General features: G+C 43.5%; 3 protein-coding genes across 3 annotated transcripts in view; all 3 read right to left on the bottom strand.

Annotated features, from left to right (window-relative positions):
- Window positions 1–18,197, bottom strand: part of LOC126565670 (thioredoxin-2-like) — a 286,777-nt gene that overhangs the window by 115,228 nt on the left and 153,352 nt on the right. The window lies entirely within an intron of this gene.
- LOC126564007 (midasin-like) lies at window positions 3,100–6,168 on the bottom strand. Its single transcript, XM_050220905.1, has one exon. The coding sequence runs from the start codon at window positions 6,067–6,069 to the stop codon at window positions 3,100–3,102; it is 2,970 nt and encodes a 989-aa protein (XP_050076862.1). The 5' UTR covers window positions 6,070–6,168.
- On the bottom strand, window positions 7,463–9,235 carry LOC126564458 (protein adenylyltransferase Fic). Its single transcript, XM_050221520.1, has 2 exons — window positions 7,577–9,235; window positions 7,463–7,508 (listed from the first exon to the last, which is right to left on the bottom strand). Coding segments are annotated over exons 1-2 (1,647 nt in total). The 5' UTR covers window positions 9,223–9,235; the 3' UTR covers window positions 7,463–7,507.

The raw sequence follows: 18,197 nt of genomic DNA, 5'->3' as shown, positions 1-18,197 counted from the left end.
TTTAGGTGATAATCAGAAAAAACGAATGTACGGGCTTTATTTATATGCTCTCCCAGGGTGTGAGTGCACGTGTGGTAATGATGGTAATGTTGTTCCATCGTAGCGTTTGTTAGTTTTCTGTTTTTGGTGTCACCAACTGTGAGAATAAATTCTTTGTTAAGTTTCCTGTAGAGGGGTTGCTGTTAGTTATTGTTGAGTATTATATCACAATCTATTCTATTTCAGGTTCAACTTTGCTGGTCAATTTATTTAATTTTTGAACACGAAATTTGCCGTTTACCCAAGAACCCAAGGCTACATCAGATTATCAAGGTTTTAAGGTTTATCAAGGTGATAAAGGAATATCACTAGTCTTGCTCACCCGGCAAAGATATCGACAGAATATCGACCAAGAGTCCACATCCAGCGCAAATTTTCCAGGTTTGTGTTGCGTGTCGCCGCCATCAACAAACCTTTTCGTTAAGAAATTAAGAAAGACACCTTTTGACTGTTTGTGATCGTTTTGTGAAGCGTACATGTAGCTTAGAGCGGGCCCTAGGCGTCCTTAAATGGGGCGTCCCAAAGCTCTTGGGACTCAAGGCGGCCGCGAAATTTGCCCACTGCTGGATCTGTTACTGAGACAATACCATAATGGATCTGCTGTTCGGGAAGAATCGTTATTAATGGTTTTGGAGGCCCTTACCAGCTCGGGACCCCCCGCGGCCGCTTACATTTAACGATGCTTATTGTCGCCTACAGGTTTTCACAGGATATCAATGGGTTTCGAAAGACCTTCAAACAGCTTGATCCGCCACAGGTTATACCTAGTAGGAGTTTCGAAAGCAGCAGTTTGAAAATTCGATGTAAAAGTGGTCTTTATCTTTTGTCCGTCACTGTACAGTGCGTAACAGAACAATAGATCCACTTTTTTCAGAATAACAGGAAAAGTTGAAGAGATAGGTAAAATTGATGTTTTGCAAAGTTGTAGAGGATAAAACAATACGTTTTCTTGCATTTTTTCAAATTTTTACGCACACTATTACATATTTTTTACTGGGTTGAAAAAAGATTAAAATATCGTAACTTAAGAAAATCCATTATTTTTTAAGTAAATCATCATTTAAAAATTCGGTTGAAAAAAGAGGTGTTAAAAGAGGCCTTTTAGGCCGTCCACACGGATAATGGAGGTGTGGTAGGCCCAGATTGAGGTGGGAGGATGGTGTCATTTTTTTAAAAATGGGGGGCCATTTTTTTAAATATATAACTACCAAACATTACCTTCAGGTACAGTACCCATAAAATGTACAGGAGCTAACTACATGCAGTGAAAAACATGCCTTTTTGAGATATGGATTGCTTTAAATTCGTCGTGAAATTCAAAAACCCAACACAAAAATATACATAATTGGACTGAAAATTAATTGGATTGGAAAAATTGGACATAATGAGGATTTTGAAAAAAATTTATATCAGATTTTTCCTATAGGTTTCTTGCATCAAACAGTAAGTTGTTCTATTACGCTCTGCATAGCAGAAAATGGTTAAATATTGTTGAGTCGTTGGTGTCTCGGTAATTTTATTAAGTGTTTTACAGATTCAACTATACACAATTGAGTTCAACTGTTCTTCGTTGTATCACAATCTAAATTATAATCGGTTTATCAACACAACGGAGACGGTGAAGATTCTGACCACGAAGAAAAAAAATTAAAACAAGTTTATTTGCAATTTTAAGTATTAAAGCTCGGCACCTTATTACATTACTCTGGAGAGACTGCAGAGTGAAAAATAGGGCACTTATAGGATCACAACCCTAGACCAAAAGAAGAAAATTGGTAGAAATTGTCAAAAGGTGTCTTTCTTAATTTCTTAACGAAAAGGTTTGTTGATGGCGGCGACACGACAAAGACCGAATATGATTTTTTTTTTATAGTACCCACTTAGTGAGGACATACTATGCAACTACGTGGAGTCAATGAGACTAATGGCGGAAGTTGGAGTCCACGTTAAGTTGGGGTCTACGTTAAGCGTTAAACATAACGACCGGAACATAGCTCTTTTCTGGCTTTAGGATTTGTCGCCTTGGGGTTCTGGCATTTCACGTGTGTTATCGGTGAAACTTCGTGTTCTAAAGCGGTTCGTGTCACCGAAGTGCCGATTCCATTCTAAACCTTGGCCAACCTTGTTTTGGGACCAATTCTGCTTATAAGCACACGCCATCCTGCTTCTTTCTGAACTGCTAATGAAAAAAAAGCGAATCTGTTTCTCTAATTCAATTGCAAGTCCAATCGATCGGGATGTTAATTTCAATCCAGAATTGAGTTCGCTAGGCTGTGAATAACCATTTTCAGCAGAAATGGTTATTCACATTAAAATTTAAATATGTTATAAGAAGCGTTTGCGGCAAGCGATTTACTTATGAACCAGATCTTACCAATGGGTGATACCAAACGAACTATATATTTCGTTAAATCCTATCGGCAAAAATAATTCGGATTTTTCAAGCACTTCAAAATTAAGTTCTCCTCACCGGCTTTACATCATTCTAACACTAGTTAGCTTTATTCGTCTTGCCTACAGTAATCAAATTTGTATCCACTTGTATTATCATCTTTGAAGCCATACTACTTCCTTATACTCCTTTCCCTCCACAAACACACATCATCAGTGTGTGTCTCCGACTAAACACGTTAAACCATCTTTTTTTTTGTTCTTGTTCACAAAGCTACGCGACAAATATGGTGGTGGTGAGAAAAAGCACATACAAGAGATGACAGGGCGGGTGAGAGTGTGATTAAGAAATACAAAAAGGGAGAAGGAAAGCACATAACTTACAAAGAAAAACGTATTCCACATAAAACAAACAACAACGACAAATTATTTTCCCCCACACATACACACACACACTTACGCAAGGGAAAGGAAAGAAACTAATTTTCAAATTCTTCTAAACGTGACAAAAATTCAAGGGACACACATTTCGAGTCAAACAAAGACGACAAATCATCAAAGTGAATCAAAAGATAAAATCAAAACGTGAGTAAAGGCGGATGGAAAATATTATCAGATGTGTGTGGGTGTGTGTGTGGGTGTGTGAGAGAAAATTGCGAATGATTTGCCTTAAAGTTCCTTCCTAATTCGCTTGGTAAAACGTTGCTTTTGCGCCTGCAGACTCGGTGCCAACCGGTGTATGAATTTGGTTTTCGTCTCGAGCAGCAAACCACCGATACCGCTCGTCCCGGATGGTCCCGGAAGGGATGGCGTATGGGGTGGATGTTGTAACGAGGAGGAGGAAGAATAAGAAGAGGATTGAGGATTTGCAAACGAAGGACCCGCTTTAAGCTGATTCCACGGTAGGGAAAAACTACCGTTGGTCGGTAGCAGTGGAATAAGCTCACCGAACGCCTGTACCGGTACGTCATCCGTCACCTGGATGTACTTGAGCGTGTCCACCGTTGGGTAGAGGGTGGTGATCGTTTTTTGCATTTCCTGTTCCTGCGGTTGTTCCTTTAGCTGTCGCTTCTTCAATCGTTCGATGTTTTTCTGTTCGCGTATCCGCTGGACGTCCCATTTCTTTCGGCGGCGTTCGTCGATTTCGAGCTTAATGTGTCGTTTGGAGTACGCTTCGTCGGTTATGTTTTCACGGGAAGGTTCACTCGCCGAGACGGGATCCTCTTCCCCAGCTGGCCCCGGCGGATGATCTCGTCCTCCTTGTGATTCATCGTCATCGTCCTCAATAACTGTCCAGGAAGGAATTTCTAGCTCAGCCGCTTCGTTCGAGAGTAGCTTCTCGAGTTCAGCAGTAACGGCGTCATCCTTCCAGCTGCAGCAGATGTATTCCTTCTGCGTGACCATATAAGCGGCTGATGGTTTACAGTTTCTCTTGGCCGCCATACTTCCATCGGACGAATTGCCCGACGGACAGTGAAGCGTTGGATTAAACTGACGCGAAGAAGACCCGCCAGGACCATTGCTACGCTTCTCCGGATCATTTCGCTCGCTTCTCTCGGATGGTTCCTCCATCCTTCGGGTGTCCTGCTGTACACTACTGGCCGTTGTTACTTCCGTCGATTGAGCTGCATCACCTTCCGACGCCATTTCGGTTCCTTCCAAGGGCACCTCCTTACAATCGTCGTCCTCTGGCTGCTCACCTTCACTTCCAACCGTACTTTCCACGAACGGAACGTTCACCTCGAGCTCATTGCCGTGGGTTGCATGCTGCGCATTTAAATTCTGGAATTCTTGCGAGTCTTGCGTATCTTGTGACGTGTCTTGAGAATCTTGGGACGATTCTTGTGATGCGGGCGAATCAGTTTCCATCGTCACTTCCACAGCTCCGTCATCGATCATCACCATCGGTGTATCGTCGTAATTGCCCTGATCATCACTAGCGTACTGCATCGCATCATCCTCCTCACCGCCCATCCCACCATTTGACTCGTAACCACCCTCTCCATCCTCCTCCTCCTCCTCTTCCTCCTCCTCTTCGTCCGCATCCATCTCTTCCGATTGTTGATGCATTCCGTTGTAATTCTCGTACATTTGCTCTGGCTGCTGGAGCAACACAAACTGCTGATGCTGCTGCTGCTGCTGCTCGGAATACAAATCCTGATCTACCTCCTCCTCTTCTTCCTCTTCCTCCTCATCATCCCCTTCCTCCTCTTCCTCCGCATCATCCTCCTCATCCTGCTGCTCATCAAAGTCGTCATTCATCCGAAGCGAAAGAGATTCATCGTCGTCCGATTTGGAATAGTTGAGGAAAATTTCCCCATCAACTTCATTATTTTCTGTGTGGAATTCTTCCTGTCCGTCCTGCTCCTCATCCTCCTCATCGTCTCCTTCGTCATCGTCGTCCTCATCATCCTCCTCGTTGTTGTAGTACGGTGACTCTAGTGCACCGTTCTGCAGCACTATTTCGTCTGCCGGATCTTCCTCCTTTGCCGGCGATACGGTGCTGCTTACTTCCGGATTGCGAATCGGTAAACACGGTCCGTACAGTGCACCGTCCGCCACACTCGACGACACGAAAGGTGGTGAAGCGGATGATTTCATGATGATCGTTCTCAGCCGCCCATTTTCCATCTGGCTACGGATCGTAAGCGGTGAAACGGTTCCTTCCGGTTTCGGTTGCATTAGCAACTGTTGCTGCTGGTCATCAACCGGCAGGGCCAGGCCATTCTGTTGCAGATGCATCATCATCATCGAAATGCGCCGATTAGCCTGATCGAGCTGGTGCTTCAGTACTTCGTTCTCATCCTTTAACCGATTGATCATTTTGTCCTTGTTTAGTATCTGGTCACCTTGCTCCTGTATGAGATCGAGATGAAGAAGCAGGATCGATTGCAGCTGCTTCACTTCCTTCATCGCCACGAGTGCTTCAGCCATTGCCTCGGGCTCATTGTTACCATCCCCCGGGTCATCTCCTTGCTGATCGTCCGTCAGTACCCCGCTGTCCGATGCCATATTGTTCGAGTAATCGTCCGCCTCATCACCATCCTGCTCACTTTCCTCCTCCTCGTACTCACTTTCGTCCGGATTGATCAGCTCGTGTTCGTTCCCATTGTGCGCTCCATAATCGTACACATCACTCACAAACTCTGCTTCCGCTTCATTCTCACCCGGTTCCTGCTTAATCTGTACGTTCTTTTCCACCGGGTACGACGGTTCCGGCTGCGACTCTTCATCCTCCATCATGAGCGTTTCGTCCTCCATCGAAGGTAACGGAGAGGACGGAGCCGGTGAGGACGGAGCCGGTGAGGATGGCACCGATGACGACGGTACCGGTGACGATGGTCTCGGTGATGCCGGCTGCGGTGACGATGGAAACGGTGATGACGGTGACGGGGAGTACTGCGATGGGGACGACTGGTGGAACTGATCGTCGCTATTGGACGAGTCCTGGGCAACGCAGGCCAGCTTCGGCAGTTCGCGCGACCCAGCCGCCACCGTCGTTGCCGTGATAGACGTGGTAACGGCACTCGGTGAAGTCACCGTCACCGGAGCGGCTACCGTCGTTGTGGTCGAGTTGCAGTAAACGTGATCGTCCATCGTGTCCATCATGTTGATGGCACTGGCGGAGCTGGCACCCATGTTTGCCGGCCACCAAGAAACATGAACCGCTCGCCGAAACTCCCCGAAACAGCACAGATCGTCGCCAAACAAGTGCACCAACGCACGTGGATGTAAACAAAACGATACGACGACGAGGATGCGAGATCCTTTCCTACTCCTAATCGTTCACGGCAATACACACACACACTGGATCGTTTGCTGGATGCGGTGTAGTACACGAAGATTCACAACATTAATGCGACGATGCATCGGGTACGATGCATTCCGGGCGAAAACATTACAACAACGCTATGCCGCACAAGGGAAAAACAAGCCAAAAACCTTTCTGCCTGAAACGACGCAAAACAACGCAGTAAAAATCCGTTGACGTTGAGCTGTCATCTGGCTGGCTGACAGCTGCACAGTGCTTGAAGGTGGGACAAAATAAATCTTTCTTTTGTATGTTTTTGAAACTGTTTTCCGCATTTTTAACAAATTTGGCAACATTTTAAGAATATTTTAAGTAATTTTTTTAATGTTTTGAGTTTAAAAAATTTATTTTAAGAGTTTTGAGAGGCTAAACCACTTCCCAAAATAAAATACAAAAATTGTAGATGGGATGTTCCACTACTGGGATTTTTAGGCCAAAAAGTGCGTTTATATAACCGTGCTTAGTTCTTCACATTTAACTTTTAAAAAGAATTTTAAAAAATCATTGTATAAAAATTATTGCAAAAACTATCGTGGTTTTCATGCAGCCTATCATTTGAACAAATATGATCTCATATTTTCTAAGGTACATCTTCAAGATTAATCCATTTTTCAACACAATTCCTTCGAAACTAGATGTAGTTGTTGATAAACGAACCCTGCATGCAAGTTTTCTTTGTTTCTCCCTGAATTTGCTTATCTCAGCTCTTCCGCCAGAACATCAATTCATTTGAAAATCACACTATGTAGCAATACGGCCTGGCCGTCCTTTATGAAAAAAAAATCACACCATGTGATGAATAAAATTTGCTAGTTTATTGTACATTTTGGAAATCTCTACCAATTCTACGTAATTGCTAAAAATAATCACAGTATCACAAACAAGTTTAGGGACTCACATTTGCTGTTTCGATTGACTAATCTGTACGGACGCGATTGTTTTCGTTCCGTTTCTGTTGTGCGTGTTTTGTTTTTGGTAGTTGTGCAGATTTCCTGCCGGACTTGATCACACACTATCGTTCTCCATACACCAAGGACTATTTTTTTGTAAAATGGATGGTAATACGAGAAGGTAACAAGAAGACAGAGATTTAAAAACAGGCAATAAAATAAATTAACATGCTTATCGTATAAGAAGACGGTATTTAAAATACGTGTGCAATATAACAAAAACTATTTACAAACAGTATCACACACACGCCAAAGCCACCTGACGGTGCGGTGCACCAGGAGCCACTGTTCCAGCCAGTGCCACTAGCAACCAATATCTGTAGAGGAATAAAATAAGAGCTATTAGAAATATAAATCACTTTCATCAATAGAGAGTTCTACCCACCAAATAACACCTATCCGTATCGTATCACCTGCACCGCTACCCACTTCCGCTCCCTCCTCGGTAACGCTGTTGAAAATTAGTGGCATTCCTTCCATACTTTCCTGTGCCAAGAGCGGTACAGGATGAGACAGCTCACTCGTTGCCCACAGGTACAGATCCAGCGTGCGCTCGGTACAATCCGCAATAAACCTTACAAACGGACGAATATCTCCCTCGTTGGCCAGCTGCAAATAGTTGTAGTACTTGTGGCGATGCTGCTTCTGTATAATTACCGGCGGGTAACCTGCACGCATTAGCAGCGTGTTCATCAACAACCGAGACGTCCGCCCGTTTCCATCACTGAACGGATGTATGTGTACGAGTTTGTAGTGTGCCATGGCAGCGTACTTGACCGGATGCATCAAAAACACTTGCTCCGAGTTGAGCCAACTCTCGAACCGTCCCATCAGGATCGCTAAATCCCCAGGACCGGGTGGAATATGTCCTCCGACGTAGACCTGCGTCCGACGGAACTCACCACCCTCGATCGGATCCACGTGGCCAAGAACACGCCGATGAATTTCCAGGATGTCCTTTAGCGTAATGTAATCATTTTTGTTTACAAGGGTTGCGTTGATGTACTTCAGGGCCGCATCCAGACCAAGAATTTCATTATGCTCATCGATACTCTTCCCATCGACGGCCATACGCGTCTCCAGAATTGAGCGCGTCTGGGCTAAACTCATCGTATTGCCCTCGATGCCGACCGAATGGTAAATGTGCTGTATGTAAGCTTCCTTTTCCGCCCGCTTTAACGCCATATTGGATGCGTGCACCGAGCTCAACGCATCCCGTTTGCGATCCAACGCTTCGAACCGTTTCGCATCCATCTGTTCCACGATTTGTGCCGTTCGCTGCCGGTTGGCAAGTGCTTCCGTGTAGTACGGATTAACGGTCAGTGCCTGCGTGTAGTACTGATCGGCCGATACCACATCCTGTCGATTGTGCTCCAAGAATTCACCGTACTTGGTGAGTATTTCAGGGTGTTTCGGAGATAGGGCTAGTGCGTGCTGAAACAATCGTAACGCTTTATCGTCCTTACCGAGCTGTTTCATTTCCAGTGCCATTTTAAGTGATCCTAGTGCTTCCTGTTCGTTCGTTAGTGTGTCTTGCTTTGCTTCGGACGGTGTTGCATTTGGCAACTTCCGAGCGGGCAGGTACGGTTCCATAACGCGCGTTTCATCCGCTAACCGTAGCAGCGATTCATCGGGCAGATGGCGTGGTGCGTACAGTGCCCGTCCACCTTCGGAACCGACGCGTCGTACCGATCCGGTGCTCGACTGTCGGTAAGATGATGATGGACCAAAGTCCAGCAGGATAAGCATTAGCACCGAAAATAGCACGCCACTGGCAAAGATGGTGATAACATGGCATTTGCTTTGGAGCAAATGATGCGGCCATCGTTGTGTGGGTTGGTTTTGCTTTCCCGTCTCACTTACGGACCGCTTCCGATGCCTGTGCGGGGTGGCGTGTTGTTCGGAGGAGGTGGAACTTTTCCTACGCTTCCGTTCGCTTATCTTAGACGGGGCGGATGTGGTGCCATTCGCGCTGGTACCGAACGAGCCATAGCACAGTTCCAAACGCTTGCGTTCGATGTCGAAAGTCATGGTTGTGGAGTTGCTGCTGCTGCTGCTGCTAGGTGCATACTACAGGACAAAGTTTTTCTTCACAAGGATTTTCTTTTTTCTTACACATGCACCAAATCAGTGTACGTGTCTGTACGATCCCGTACGCCCCTTATCACTTGCAGGTTTGGGTTTTTTTTGTTTGAATATTCTCGCGCAATTTACCAGCTGATTAAACGCTTTCCCGCATTGACGTGGTGTGTGTTTATGGTTGTTTTGACAGCTTGACCGCTGACAGCTCACTGTGTGCTATTTTGCTGCGGACAAAAGTTGCTTTTGGAAGTGAGAAATTGTAGTCTTTTAGTGCAATGTTACCTAAATAGATTCCTAAAACAACTAAAAAGTAACTGATTCACATTTTAAAACAATTAAATCCCGCGTATAGTTGGTTGAGTTTTTTAGTCGTTTTCAGGACAGGATAGGACAGCACACTGGGGGTTCGGGTTGGCAACACTGCCATTCTCGATGTAGTGATGGGTCGAAGATTCTAGAATGATGATATTTTTTGTTAAACCTAAATTCAAATTGAATGACAGAACATTATTATGTTAAACGTAATTTTTGTTTGCTTATTAGTCTCTTAGCTTTTTCAAAAGCAGAAAAATCCTAGTTCAGAAATTTTGGAGCTAAAACAAAACCAATATTTAATCCCTGAAATAGCTAAAAATGGAATAACTTACTGAGCTAATTGAAGGACTTACTAAAATTTTCAATAAACCATTAATTGATAATTTTGCTTGATTACTAATAAAAATTCAAAAATTAAATGAAAAATCTATCTAATCGACTCTCTATTTTTTCGCCATCCTCACCCCATTCGCGCGTAGTGTAGTAGAGCCGTAAGCTTTCATTCCGTTGAAGCGACACCGTGCGTCAAATGCTCGTTCGACGGTTGACTTCACTGTGTGTTTTCGCGGCCAGTGCAAAAGAAGGGTGGACGTGTTTTGTGCGTGCTGTACGAGCGAATTCTTTCTGCCCGTCGTGCATAATTATCGCGTATTTCATTTCCCGTGTGTGGTGTATTCGAGTGAAGTGCAATTCTGTCCCTCATATTCCTGCAGATTGCCATCAATTGGCCAGAAGTGAAGTGAGTAAAATAGTCGCGAAATAGCTTCCACCTCATCAGTGTCATACAATAAAAAAGCAGCTAGTGCGAAGAAGGAATCCCTCTGTCCGTGTCTCCTTCCTAGGGTTGTGTCGCTATAGAAGGGCAAAGAAAGGAAGGCCAAAAAACAACTTTTCAACCCATTACACTGGTGTTTGGGACTCCGAACATACTGTTGCGTTTGTATTGAGCCCTCTAGATCGGTCACCTTTGCTGAGAAGGGAAAATTCCTCCTTTAAGCTCGTTCTAGTATTTTCCGTGTTGTTCTTACCGTTGTTGTGCTTCGGATGCGCGTTTCTTCATCGTAAGGTGTTTGTCTAGGTATCTGTGCGTGTGTGTGTATGTTTGTGTGTTTGACCACTGTCTGCAAAAGCACAAAGGGTGGTAGAAAAACGAACCACCCTTGTGGGGGGGTGCTTGGTGCAAAAAAGAGGTTCCAAGAGTGTGAACGATAAAATTTTCCAAAGTTCAAAGCAACCACCAGCAGCACCATCTTAGGCACCACACACACACAAACACGTACACACCAGGTATTACCACTGATTCTGAACACCTTTAGGAGGAGGAAGAAGCTTGGGGGTGATGTGTAGGGTGGTGCGCAGTCTGTGAAAAATTACGCTTTTCGGTCCGTGCTTGATACTTTTCCTTTCACATCAGTTCGCGAATGTCAAAACAGGTCCCGTTCGGATTTTGACAGTCGTCGGTGTAGAAACGGGTGAGGAAAATAAAATAAATACAAACCAAAATAAAGAAAATTCCCCTCCGCCTGCCTACGAGCGCGTGTGCGTGCTTGCACTCCCAGCGTAAATCGTGTGCGTGAGCATCAATGCGTGTGCGAGGTAGTGTGTGTGTGTGTGTGTGTGTGTGTGTGTGTGTGTGTGTTGGTAGAAGCGCAGTGGTTGTTGTTGCTGTGTTGTGTTGTTGTGATTTTTGGTGAAAAGTGTTTTCTGCACAGTTTTTTCGATGTTTAATGTACGCTCACTTGCTCGCTCTACTCTTCGTCGAGGTTGTGTGTTGTGTAATGTAAAGTTGTAAACCCCTTTTGCAACTCAACCCAACACCCACACACAATGTTTGGCGTTTTCGGTGGCGTTCAGTTCGGTTCGACAACTGCGCGTTTCGCGTTACCATCTCGACGCGCACGGATCAGCTGCAATCAATTGAGGCTCGTCTAATAAAATTATCCCCCCACCGGGTTCTTTCATCGCTATCATCAATTGAAGTTGCAGCGAAGCACGAGAAGCACCGCTTGCAAGAGAACGTAAACGAGCAACCAGTAGGTAACCATAGCAACGTGCGGGAATTCGAAGTTCGATTGACTTTTCCTTAACAACGGCATCGTACAGCAGGCGAAAGGGAAAGGGTAAGTGCATCACGCAGAGAGTGGGCGGAAAGTGGGTGGAAATACAAGCAGACATAACCGTCATCCCTTTTTTTCTCATACATAAAAATCCACCAACTCCACACGGTCGTCATTTCGCGTAAACCATTTATCGCGCCAGTTATCGCTGCAATAGTAGGCAAGGGAACAAATGCAACCAAGGCAAGGCAATGCACCACTGGGGCAAGGCAAACCACTACTCGCTCGGGTCAGCTTTATAGATTGTTTTGTCAGGGGTCGCCAAAGTCTCAGATCTGTCGTCTTTGCCTGCTGGAGGAATTCTAGAAACCTGTCACAGTTTAGCGCCGTCGTCCGCCAATTCATTATCCCGGCTATTTTGCTTGAAATAGGGACACTACTACGCCTCCTATGACGGTGTGAACGGGATAAACAAGGCTTTACTGATAGGGCTGTCCGGCGTCATTCTCATCTTTAAAGTTGTTCTTCCTTTAATATCTACACATACCCAAAAAAAGCCCGCTGACCATTTTCCAATGGAACGTCTTGTTCTTCTTGTCCTGAAATCCTGGAAGGTCACGCCGCCCATCATATGGGCTAGAAGACTTATTAAGTATTTGAATAGTGAGAGTCCTCACTAGTAAGAAACGGTCCGTAGCTGTCCCATGCTGCCAGTACAGTACAGAAGATAATTCAATTCGTTGTACCACATTTAGGAGAAGTTCTCAAGACACCAGATCCTTATTCCTGTCGACATTGTCCAGATTGTATCACTTCCGCATTCATCTGTTTCTTTGTTTAACGTCCTGCTAAGTTACTCTGGTAATTTCATGACTTGCGAGACTTATTGATACCACGCTTAGTTGAGAAATCAGTGAGCTATGGCCAGAAATGGCAGATCAGCAGATCAGAACGCTGTATGGCTAAGAGGGTCCGTGAATATTCGCAATAAATCCTATTTTGCTATGTGGGAAAAATGTCATATTTTTGAATAATTTTCAACACTTAGTTTAATCTTTGGTCTAATCAGACCAAAGATTCTTTTGAAGCGCCAAATCAATACTAAATCCCTTCAAGGTATCTGACCCGCAGTTTCAATCCTTTTCTTTACAGTCTGGTACTTTCCTCGACAAGACTGCTGAGCCCTGGTGTAAACTGTAACCAGTCACTATCACCTCTCTACACACGCTAACGAGTCATGTAAACAATATCGATGATGAATGTGTGTTGTGCGATGATGATGGGCCAGCAGCATTTGAGGCGTTGTTGATTTCAGTGAAAGCTGGATGCAAATTTTTTCGGCACGTTATGTAGTACTATTACTAGGTCTGATTATAAACTTTTTTATTGCGTTAAATAACTGTTTTGATTTGGAACGTAATTTTATTTGTGCAGCGCACAAACACAGCCCAGAAACTAACAAAAATGCATCGTTTTTCCTAAGAGATTGCAAAGAGAAAGATAAAAGAAACGCGAAAGAGAGGAAAAATTTGAAAAAAGAAAAGATGAGATGCAGCATGTTGTAGAAAATTAGAAAAAAAAAACACAACATAGGAAAAGACGCGCTTAAAGATGAAAAAGAGATACTAAAGGATAAATGCGAAAAACGATGCGCGCAGAGCAGACACAGCAGAAAAGAAGACAATACAAAAGCAACAATTCATTTCGCACACCCGCTCGCACACATAAACACATCTTGTTGGCCGCACACCACGGGGAAAAGCAGCTGTTGCAGCCCAGCCAGTGCAGCAACACTTGCGCTTTACGTAATACGTCGTCGTTTTTTTTTTTGCGCGATGAAAAGGTGCGCCATTGTGTGTTTTGCGCTGGTGTTGGTGGTGGTAGTGTAGTGGTCCCAGTTTTTTTTCCACTATGACGTACCATTGGGGAAAAATCTTTCGTCTACATGTTCACGGTAGAGTGACCTCGGGTTGTCGTGTAAGAATTTTTCGCGCACGCTTAGGACAAGCCGGAATGACGACCGTTTTCCGCGGTATGGTGGAATGTGTCTGTGTTTTCTAATAATAACAGACAGCAAGATCAGTGATGCTGTCTTCTGTGGTGCTTTTTTTGGGGCAGGTATTTTTGTCCTTTTATTGTATGGCGGAAGAATAAGTGTTCACAATTGAGCTTAGATAAAAACTATTCATGGATAAAGTTATACGCTTAAGGACTGTAAATTGGATCGTTCGGATTGGATTGGCAAAAAAGCAGAACCTGGTGGAACTAGAGAATATGTTGGCCATCTTCTGTACAACCAATCGTAATTATTCGTAACATAAAAGCCTCATTAAACCTATTTTTCATAAAAAATGTTAAACGGCCTTACAAATATCGGCAGAGACGAAGCTTCCTGTAAGCTGGTTGGCCGGTTCTGAGGCCCTCGAGTATGTAGAGAACCACGAAAATCGTCCACAGCGATCTCAGCCTGTGCCCAAAACCGACAATGCAAAACCAAAAGACCACCAACATTCATTCTACTTAATACCTTCACGGGGATTGATCCTTTACGGAGCATAACGACACATATAATCTCTTTACTAAAGTGTCTGATAACAATTACATACAACAATTATTTGACCAATAATTTTAAGTAGAAAAAATGCTGGAATCAAGATAGTAGTATGAGCTATATGAGGTCCGAAAAACTATCGATTGTAATTGTTGACGTCCTTATCCATTAATATACATATTTCTTGTTAGTTCAATTTATCATCTTCTTCTTGGCTTGACGAGGGTTCGAGGTCATGCCGGCCAGCTAATGGCTTACTAGACTTGCTACTACGTAGTTGGATAATCAGTCCTCCCTACGAAGGAAACGTTCCGCATAGGATTAGAATCCCTCTCCTGCCGTGTAAAAACTGGCGCCAATATCGCCACTACCACTGGCCGGATATTGTTCTTTTATCACAAAATTTATCACAACATTTAAAAAACTATATTTGTTTATGTACGGTTGAATTTAAGAAATTTTCTTTTCATACCTCTCATGCCGCACAACTGGTTTATCCACTTCAGTAGCAATTTTTTTTCCAATAGCGTGCGTGTTGGGCAATTTCAAATCTGGCCAAAGCTTAATTGGGTCTTTATGAGTTTTAATAAAGAGCAAAACACACTTTTCCAGGCACGGGTTTACATAAACTGTCGAGTTCATAGATTGATTTGTTATCCAAACCCGTGTTTTGAACCCCCAAAGCTGCAGATGGCTTGCCATACCATGAGTTTGAGGGACAAATTTGTCAGCAAAAACGAACTGTTATTTGTTGGGAACATCGCTCCGTGCTGTGGCAACATAAATTTTTTGGGTAGAATTCTGGTCAAACAATTTTTGGACCACTTGGTTTGGCGATGTAATTATGCTTTAGAGTTCTGTTTGGTTGCTTTGAGGCACGAAAAGAGCGGTAGGTCTGCACTCAATCCGATTCGTCTGAGGGTACTTATGTTGCACCGTATCCCCATCCGAGAGTCCAAGGTTTGGCTGTAATACTCTCAACATTTTTACAGTTCAGCTGATATTGTTGCTGTACGACGATTTTGTTCAGACATTCTAGCAACGCTTTTACGTTTCCGAAACCGTTTCAAAATTAGAAGACACGTTTTTTGGGAATTTTCCTATTTTTTCCCGGAACAAATTGAATTTTCTAAGTGGGTGTGCACAATTAATTGTCTACGTTGCAGTTTCATCGTTAATAATAACTGAAACAATCAATCAATCAAACAGAGGGAAGAGTGCTCCAATACTTGCTCATAGGTGTCAAAAAATTCCACATAGCACCACTGGGGGCTCTACTATACATAAGATAGGGAGACCAAATTCGAAATGAACAGTTCTTTTTGCTTAACTGACTTTTCTTTTAAGTGTAATTTGGGTCAAGGGCGGCAAAAATGGCTGATCAACCTTCTGAAGTGCTAAAAATAGAATAGAAAAGGTTTATAGATAAAAAGGATTATAGAAAATTGTATTTTTTGATTAAGGAAAACTTATGTTGATTTAACGATCTATTTCATGCTCAGCAATAACATTTTAAACTAAATGGCAAATTCATAGAGTGCATTCAATCTAATGGTATATGTATTAAAAAAAATCACAAACTGACTTACTAAGAGACATCATTGAATTAAATTCTGCAAATTTTTTGGTCCATTCTTGTTGCAAATATTGTGTTTTGCATGTTTCATTAAGACGGAGTTCAATAAAATATAATAATATTTTCATAGCCATTACTATACAAAATTGCTGTTATTATTGTTGTGCAAGTACATCTTAAACAATTAAGTAATTAATTATTTGTGTGCAGTACTAAAATATCTATTTTTTATCTGAGTTAGCAATCTTCATCCAAAGCTAAATATTTTTATCTTTAAAACAGAAATATCATATTTTCAGTATTTTTGGTGCTGCAAAAGCTATTTTGAAATATTCTCAAAGCTTAAACGTTCCTCTTTGAAGTTGAAGCATATCCAGGAAACGAAAATAAAACAGCACCCTTAAATTCCATTCTTATCGGTGGTGGTTTGATTGTTTCCAGCCATTTCCACTTGTACATTTTCCGTGTTTCTTCTTAAAAATATTTATCTCAAATGTTTGAACACAAACGAAAGCACTTCTCTGCATCAGCATGTGTCTGCCGGTCGGAAAAATGCATCATAAAATCACTTATACCGCCACCGTGCCCCATGTGTGTTTGTATTTTCCATTAAAGCATTCAAGTGGCTCTAACGAAACATTAACCAGTGGAATGCAACAATCAAACAAACTGCTTCACTACCCTTTCGATTTTCTTTTGATGCAAATGCTGGACTTTGCTTCTGGGGCCAGCTGAACGGTTCTAAAAGTTATGCGGAAAAACCACCAACTTGTGGCGTGTGTTGGCATGTTTTAAGCAGGGAGTTAACTTTGTTTCCAATGGCACACGGCGCAAATCATCGCACCGAATGCACATTTCCGGAATGCACATGCACACACACACACAAACACACCCAACGTTTGCATTTCCGTGTCAATCAAAGCGAGGGAAAAAGGAAAACCGTTTCACACAAGCAAAAGAAAATGCGCTGTGTGAGGTCGGAAAATGGTTTTAATTTATTTGAACTTTTCATTTTCGCTGAGAGATTTGCTTTTCTTTGCCCTTCGTTTGGGAAGGCAGGAAATTGACTCAAACGTAAGCGATGCAAGCGCCTGTAATCGATTTTCCGTTTTCCTTTCCAGCTTGACTTACTGGACGGTTTATTTGATTTTAAACAGGGGCAAGGAACGTCGAGAAAATGCATCCTCTTCGACCTGCTTTTTGCCTCTGCCCATCAACAGTTTTTCACCCAGTTTTCCTCTTCCTTCAACACATTCTGGTGTTGGGAAAAATGCAATAAAGTACAGTCGAAACACACACACACACATACACACACTGTGTATCTTAACAGCATTTCCATGGAAATTAAATCGGACTTGGTGGCAAAAAAGCACCAACCGAGAAATCGACCGTGCACAAAACGTACGGCAGCGAGAAAAATTGTCCACCGGGCGAAATGTAACATCTTCTTCCCTTCGTTAGAGCGCCACGGATTCGAATGGACCAGTTCGTTGTACCACCGGTTTATCAGCCAACTTCTTCCAAACGGCTCCTGCCTCTAGTAGTCGTTGAACTCTCACTCTTTTTCTCGCTTTCTTTCTGCCGTTTTGCTTTGCCTGCCCAGCGTGGCAAACGACTTTCTTCCCGAACCGTCAGCCCCTGTTTGCCTGTTTCCCTATCGGCCACACCGGTTCTTATCGACGAGTTCGAACTGCATTCCGGTATGCCGGGGGTTTGGTCTGGAAGTGCATAAGAAAATGGAGTGCAAGTGACACTCACACTCACACGCACCACAAACGGGCGCTAAGGCGCTTGACACAATCGACACAAGGTTCATAGCACTCTGGGAAAAGGCGTTTAACGGAGCAACTCGAAACCACCGGCCACGGGTTGATTTTTGTCGTAAGCGCCGTGGGAAATCGATCCGCGGCGCCGCAACGAGCTTTTCACACTCGCTTGTGAGTGGTGCGTCGAGGAGGAAATTTAACACGGTAGCTCAGCTTGCTTTGTATGCTGATAGATAAGAGGGAGATGCTTCGTTAAAGTGTTTGAATAGCAATAGTTAGAGCAATAGCTCAGCAATAGTTAGAGGAAGAGGTCCTACTCCTACTACTTAGAACTCATTTTAAACCATTTTTTTTCACATAAAGCCATCAACTGTGAACGATGCGTCGTGCTGATGTAAACAAATTATTGGACGGCATTTTACCATATTTAACACGCGGAGCTGATGTTTAAAAATTCCACTGTCGTTTAGTACGTATTTCCTCAATGAATGTAAGATCGTACTTCTTCTTCTTCTTCCGCTTCTCGGCTTAACGGTCTCTAAGGTCACGCCGACCATCAAATGGTTTACTAGACTAGACGGGTCCGGATGGGATTTGAACCCTGGTTCTGTCGTATGAAAACCGGTGCGGTTGTCGCCTTGGTACTGCCTTGCACGCCG

Source organism: Anopheles maculipalpis, chromosome 3RL (assembly GCF_943734695.1).
Source record: "Anopheles maculipalpis chromosome 3RL, idAnoMacuDA_375_x, whole genome shotgun sequence".
In the NCBI taxonomy this organism is placed as follows: Eukaryota; Metazoa; Arthropoda; class Insecta; order Diptera; family Culicidae; genus Anopheles; species Anopheles maculipalpis.
This window is presented reverse-complemented; position numbering and strand designations above follow the sequence as displayed.

What these genes read in the sequence shown, in the direction of transcription:
- LOC126564458 (XM_050221520.1), bottom strand. Translation starts at nt 9,222, where the DNA reads ATGACTTTCGACATCGAACGCAAGCGTTTGGAACTGTGCTATGGCTCG.
- LOC126564007 (XM_050220905.1), bottom strand. Translation starts at nt 6,069, where the DNA reads ATGGGTGCCAGCTCCGCCAGTGCCATCAACATGATGGACACGATGGAC.